This window comes from Labrus bergylta, chromosome 5 (assembly GCF_963930695.1).
Source record: "Labrus bergylta chromosome 5, fLabBer1.1, whole genome shotgun sequence".
Lineage (NCBI taxonomy): Eukaryota > Metazoa > Chordata > Actinopteri > Labriformes > Labridae > Labrus > Labrus bergylta.
Genome location: NC_089199.1, coordinates 28,066,413 through 28,073,288, shown reverse-complemented (window position 1 = coordinate 28,073,288; position 6,876 = coordinate 28,066,413). Strand labels below are relative to the sequence as shown.

Here is a 6,876-nt window from a genome sequence, read left to right as displayed (position 1 = left end):
CGAGTCTTTATGAAACTTGAGGGACAAAAGACGGGCGCTGTGTCCTAATTCTCTCCAGAAGAGCCAGAAAACAAATTAACTTAAGTGAGCTGCAGGTGTTCAAATGAAGGGGGGAGTGTTGAAAGGCAAATCTTTATGACTCTCATTGGCCTCAAGTCAAGTCAAGGCAAGAAAGGTAGGGGTACTTTTTCCGGTACAGAGGAAATGACAGTAGCCCCTAAGGCTAAGTCCCAGGCTCTGCTTGTAGTTAAAACACTAAAACTAGATAGCTGATAACCATCAACTCACATCCGTATCTGTAAGTGTTCCTGAGTTCAGCAGACAACCCTTGACAATTAAACACATCATACTGCATTCCACACCAGTCTTCTTCCCACTCTGTGGTGTGACTGTCTCTTTAACTTTAAAAGGGAAACTACAGCTAAAGACACCACACAATAAAAGAAAATGTCCGTCTTAACCAGTAAATGGTAAATGGACTGGAGCGCTTTTTAGTCTTCTGACTACTAAAAGTGCTTTTACACCGCAGGTCACATCTACACATTCACACACTGATGACAGAGGCTGCTCTGTAAAGTGACCATCAGTGTTAACTCATTTTCATGCGCCGCCGACGTAGCAGCAGGAGCAACTTGGGGTTAAGTGTCTTGCCCAAGGACACGTCAGACACCTAAACTTCTGGTTGAGAGAAGACCGACTTTGCCACTGAGCCACAGCCGTCCCCGGTCATTTCTCCCAGAAAAAGTCAGGGAGATGTCATAAGAGTGGAAAAATCAATCCAGATGAATCGCTGTATAAATATCAAGATGGGTTCTGTTGAGTCAAGGTATGTAGATGTATTAGAAACGTGTAAAATCCTGTCAGCCCAAAGAGCACATTGTGTACTTTTAGAGAAAAATGCATTCGTAGACGAGAGGTTTACCCCATGTGTTGTCAAACGATTCACTCCATTGTGTGTTCATATGACAGTGCAGCAGTAAAACCCACTGTGCATCTACAGTATGTAATTATCCTAAACTTAGATTTTGCTCTGTGAATCATGTGTGCAAAAGAATACAATTGAAAAAGAAGCTAATCTGACTCTGACTTGGCAGAACATTGGTTTGTTATGTGGCCGCTCTCCTGCAGCTTTATATAGTGTTTGAACACACAATATGACCTTTACCCCAGCTGGCGCGTGAGCGGGGCAAATAGAACAGACTGGATGGAATATCTGAACTTCATTATACTTAGATTTAAAGCTGACAGGATGAAACATGAGATCCCTTCCAGGTTCCTTCTGACTCCTCAGTACTCAAACACTTGAGGCCAACTCTGATAAGAAAAGAAACAAACCTCGGATGTTTAACCGTTCACTGACGCAGCTCTGAAAGGCTGGTTTCTCTGTATTTGTGGAGCCATGATGGCTACCCTCCTGTGCTGTTTCAGATCAAGGTGTGCGCATGTTCTCATAAATTAACCCTTCATAACTGCAATACATCAGTGTGTGACGCAAAATCAACAGATGACTTAGTCGATTGTGGCTGGAGCAAACCGTCAAGAGGTCGTGACAGTGTCGCTTTGTTGATCTTAGATTCACAGTTTTGCTTAACCACCTTTTTAAAGTTATCAGCACTGAGGCTACACTCTCTAAATACAGCTCACACCTGCAGCAGAACATTAGTCAAAAAGTAGGCCCGACTGATACGGGATTTCTGGGGTCGATTCTGATATAGGGGCAGAAGAAATTATAGTGCTAATATATCAAGTGATATCTTTATTAGATCTGTCTTCAAACTTCAGAGCTGGGATGATATGTCTTTGTGGCGATTCTATTTCATCACGATTCTTGGTAGCCGATTTGATTTATTTTGCGATTCTAAGGTAATGCTTACTTTAATCTGTGATCACCTCATTGCCTCGCTGCTACAAACGCATTTACTAACGTGAAATAAATGTGGCTGATGTTTTAAGCTGAGTGTTCATTAGGTGAGCTCAGGAGCTAATTAGCGAGCTAGCAGCTCACAGAGGAGAGACAGTTGTATGACATTGGATGGAACAACAGATGGAACATTTTCACATAAATTAAAGGTTCTTGTTTGTAACTTCAGTCTGAATGTAGCTATATTGATAACCTGAAAGACTCTAAAGCTATTGAGAAAACAAGACGTGCAGTGACTGCTCCTCTACACGTTCAGAAGCTCTGGGCTCACGTCTGGTGTTTTTCTGTAAACGGATATGACGTCATGATAATCGATCCCAGGGGAACTAATCGATGTTTTGAATCGTCCAATAAAAAAATTGCGATACTTTAGTGAATCCATTTTTTCATCCTGGGTCTAAGAGATAGATAGATGGAGATTTGCAAAGACATGAGTTGGGTGGATCCCTCGATTGTATCAAACAGTTGTGAAAAAGATATTTAATGAAGACAACAAATGTACAGCTGGCCAGAATTGCAACAGTGAGCTGAAACACTCATTTAGAAATTAACATTTGTAAAAATAAACTATACACAACTAAAAAATGTTTTACTTAAATTGAATAAACCTTGTCATTTCAGCACATATCAGAGATAAAAATTAGCTGATACCGAAGGTCACATGATATGCTAATATGGGCCGGTTTTGTTGGCCAGTGGATTAGGCCTGCTGTTACAGAGTGTTATTTCTCTGAAGGTAACCGACCGCTGTTTTGTATCAGAGTGAAGACTCTTCACTTGCTGATTTCCCGGGTCCAAGGTTTCAGTTTATACTCAGGAGAGGAATGAGAAACGTAGACTTAGAAACATTGACGAAGTCAGACCTTGTTGACATTTTATTTTACCGTTGTATCACCAGCTGTATAGATTATTGGAACTACCTTTTACTGGATTTCCCCAAAAGTATCTCAAAACAACTCCGTCAGAATGTTGCTGTCAGGATCTTATGGAAAACTGATAATGTAACTCCACTTGCACAATGTCTTTGTTTCCTTGTTCCTTTTAGAAGTGATTTAAAGTTCTTTAAAATGCTTTTTTAAGCTTTACACGGCCTAGCTTCTCCATACAATACTGACCTTCTCTCTTTTTACACTCCTGGAGGATCCCTTAGGCCCTCGATGCTTCCCTTTCAAATGTCCCTGATGTGACCAAAACATACGGAGCCCTTGTAGTCCCAAAAAAATACAAAATAAAAATCTTGTGCGCACAACTTAATACCCAGCCAGGCCTGAGCTCGGTTATCTCTTGTACATACATCATCACGTTGTAACACTGGATAGTCCGGAATTTACCAAAGACCTCTGAGTTCTTGTGGGTCCCGTCCAGCTGACTCTGGACATCTGCGGCTGCCTGAATTTGGAGTAAACACTCGACCTCTGTATCGGACCAATGTAAACCCTTTGCCACCATTGTATGAAAGGATTTTCCAGGAGGAACAGTCGCATCGATTAGGCAGTAGGGGGCCGTACCATGCTGAGGTACTTCTGGTATGGAGCACTCACAGTGGTCTGAAAAAATGGACTTTGGGGTCAAACGTGCTCGGGCATGATACTGATGGCCTAGTGTGAGTGTGCCCTTCATCTTTTTTTAACTCAGCCATAGGGTTGGTCTGATTGACCATACCATTGTCCATCACTAAATGATTGCATTGACCACAGAGCAATTTTCTGACAACTTTTTTTAAATTCAGCAATTCATGAATTACTAATCAACATTTTTTGATGTTATCTAGGTTGATCTTAGAGCCAAGGACTGTAGGATGCTTTAATCAGCTGAAAGTGAATCTGCAGCTATAGAGTTACACTCCAGGATGGAGGCAGAGTCTGTGTTGGGAGAGTCCAGTTTCAGAAAGAGCCCAGAACTGACTGACCTCTCCCTTAAAAACCTAAAACCTCCTCACAGTATGAGCCATATAAGCTTTTTTTGGCCCATGATATTTAGTTGGGAATGTCTGAATGAGGCCATTGTATGTGGCAGAGAGGGACCTGGGAGAGGTGGAAACAGATCTTAGCTAGGGCCACTATACCAGCCAGCTGCAACTTCTCCAAGCCCCCCCCCCCCCCCCCCCCCCCTCACGCAGCGGAGGAAACACTCCACCAAGGAGACTTTTAATGAAATTGTTCCTAAAGCAAGATCCCCACTTCTCTGGGAAATCCAAACACAGGGAGGGAGTGCAGAAGGACTAACATGACGGTAGGCAGGGAGGCGGTGCTGTGATGACTCAGAATGAAAGAATTCAATTACATATAGACACAGAGATGAAGGCCCTACGTACCATTTGGAAATAGATTTATGTAGGCTACTTATTTACCAACAAATGAAAATGTGTTTTTTACTTGCTCGCCTTCTAAATCAAATCAATACTCAACCTGATTCTGTTAAAGGTGAAATCCCATACGCACAAATCTAAAAAATGTTGTATCAACTTGATTATCTAAAAACAAGAACTCTTTTAAAACCATAAGCCGGTGTACACTGTTTGAGCTACTTGTGGACTGAGCTATGACTTTTTATTTTGATGTTGTTTTCTTTCTGATCTTTGACTGTGCCTGGGTCCATAGGCATTGTAATCAAATGTATATTGTTTCTTACCTGTTATGTATAAGGTTTGAAATGTACACGTGAGTAACAGCACACACAGAGATCCCTCAGTGATGCGAATGGCTTAAAGTAGGCCTCTTCTTCAAACATTTGCTCCCATGCATCCCGTAATATTTGCTGTAGATTTTCGACACACTGCATTACAGTACTGGCAGAAGGGCTGCGCTTAAAAAAATCTAAATGGCAAAATATCGTCATGTGCTCTTGTATCGATGTAGATGTTACAGAATCCATATGGCTGCAAAGCTATGATGACAGTTTTGAAAGACAATGGACCTATAGTACAGTTTCACAATAACACCATAGCCATATCTCTGGGATTAAAATATTTTAATGTATTTCTAGGATCTCATGAGAATCTGAATTGAAGTGTTTTTAGGTGGGATCCTTAAAATACCTCTCCTATTATTCTCAACAATAGAACAGCTGATGTAATGTAATTATGTTTGGGACATTGTCGTTATCCAAAATCAATGTATCATCAATGCTGCTCGAATGTTTTTACACTCGATGATTTTTTCACATATTGAATACTGTATAACCACATGGTCACTTGCTGCTGGCACAACAACAACCAATACAATCTCTTTTTAAAAAAGGCCATAAAAATCTTTGGCATTTTCGTTTCACCATTGCACTGTTTTAGATAAACATAACTGACTACATTTTCATAATTTTGTTCATTTTAAAAATGCATGTTTTATACATAAAATTTTGCACGGACTTGCTCCTCCTCCTTTGAAGGACTTTATAAAGCTGAAGTCTGCCAGTAGGATCGGCACCAGGGGCCACAGCCCGAGGAGACTGTGAGGTCCCACACAGACGCACTACATTCAGACTGTTCTGTCAGGCAAAGGAACTAAATATTGGAATATTCTCCCACTCACAATAAGAGACTCACAAACATATGCAACCTTCAAAACACACCTCAAACAAGTCTGTGACCACCTTTAACCTTTAACCTCTATTATTGTCTTGTGTCACTGGTGCCTTTGTATTTGTATTTTATTTGTAATTTGTCTTTCTCTGTTACCTGCCTAGGGACAACAGATGGAAAATAGCCCTTCTGCTATAATCTGGCATTTTTACAGCTGTAATTGTTACAGCTGTTCATTAATATGCACTGTGCCTAACAAATAAATAAATAAATAAAATAAAAAATATCGTGATAGGTATTGTGCCGCTGTGGGAAATACCCAGCCCTAATTGGCAGTGCGTGATATGAATGGATTTCAAAATAAGGTGTGGAGATAACAATGAGCTGGGGACCCAAGGAAGAAAGGCTGAGCTCTAGTGTAGCCTACAGCTAATGGGGATCCTTACAAATAGACACATGTGAACAGTGACCCTTACACATCAATGTGTAATTATATTTAGTCATGCACATGTGGCTTTCGTTTTAAATAGGCCTATTAAAAATGCTTAAATTTAAATTTTGTTGGAGACTCTCCCCACTGCTATTTTCTTCACCACTGTCATTATCATCATTAAATCATTTTTTATATATTTTTTTTAACGTTGTTTAAAGTAGCCTATGGATTTAAAGATATAATTAAAGGAGGAAAACGTAATTTTGAGACAGCATTTGAAGACATAATGTGTTGCGAAGAAAATAAATTCAACATATTCGTTGGTCAAATGAGAAGGAAAAAACGCTCACCCAGCTTCAGACTGCTGTTGAAGTAGAGGAGCAGCATAATGAAACATCCGAGACCCACGGCAAAAACCACCCGAGGGACTCCGGGGCTCCTCATCCTGGGGTCGTTGGAAATGCCCCCAAACAGAGCCTATTCCTCCCCGGGTTCATGCGAGATTAAAAAAAATAAAAAAATAAAAAAAAAGATCCGTCCTTGTCGGGGACTTGCGGTGTCTCTACTTTATCACCGATGAGAGCAGCGAACCGGCTCGCTGACCTTTGCGTCCTCGCGTCTTCCCGCACATCCTTTGATCTGTAGCATTGGAGCCGCCGTGGTTTCAGAGAGGGGGGGGGGTACTGGACGGGACTCAGACGAGCCGGGTAGCAGCAGACTTCACCGGTCCGCTGTAGTTACCGTTACATGACTATGTGTGCTGGTTCAGAGAAAAGTGGAACAGACTGAGCTCACTGTCAGTCAGTCAGTGTGTCCGAGCGGAGGCCACCGTCTGTTTGTGTAAGGGGGGGTGGGGGTGAGGGGTGTGTGGGGGTGGGGGGGGTTTACATACCCCAGCGTCTTCCCAAACCGGTGGGTTGTGTCTTTAACCCCTTTCTGCCCAAACGGCCTGCACCAACTCACCCACTCTGCAGATGTCTGATACTCAAGCTCGAGCCTACAGCG

General features: G+C 41.8%; 1 protein-coding gene across 1 annotated transcript in view; it reads right to left on the bottom strand.

Annotated features, from left to right (window-relative positions):
• The window catches only part of LOC109994151 (carbohydrate sulfotransferase 11), a 17,569-nt gene extending 10,838 nt beyond the window's left edge, over window positions 1-6,731 (bottom strand). The window contains exon 1 of the mRNA XM_020647350.3: window positions 6,222-6,731. Within this exon, the coding sequence (XP_020503006.1) occupies window positions 6,222-6,315 (94 nt within the window). The 5' untranslated portion in view covers window positions 6,316-6,731. The remainder of the gene's footprint in view (window positions 1-6,221) is intronic.
• Window positions 6,732-6,876: the final 145 nt, after the last annotated feature.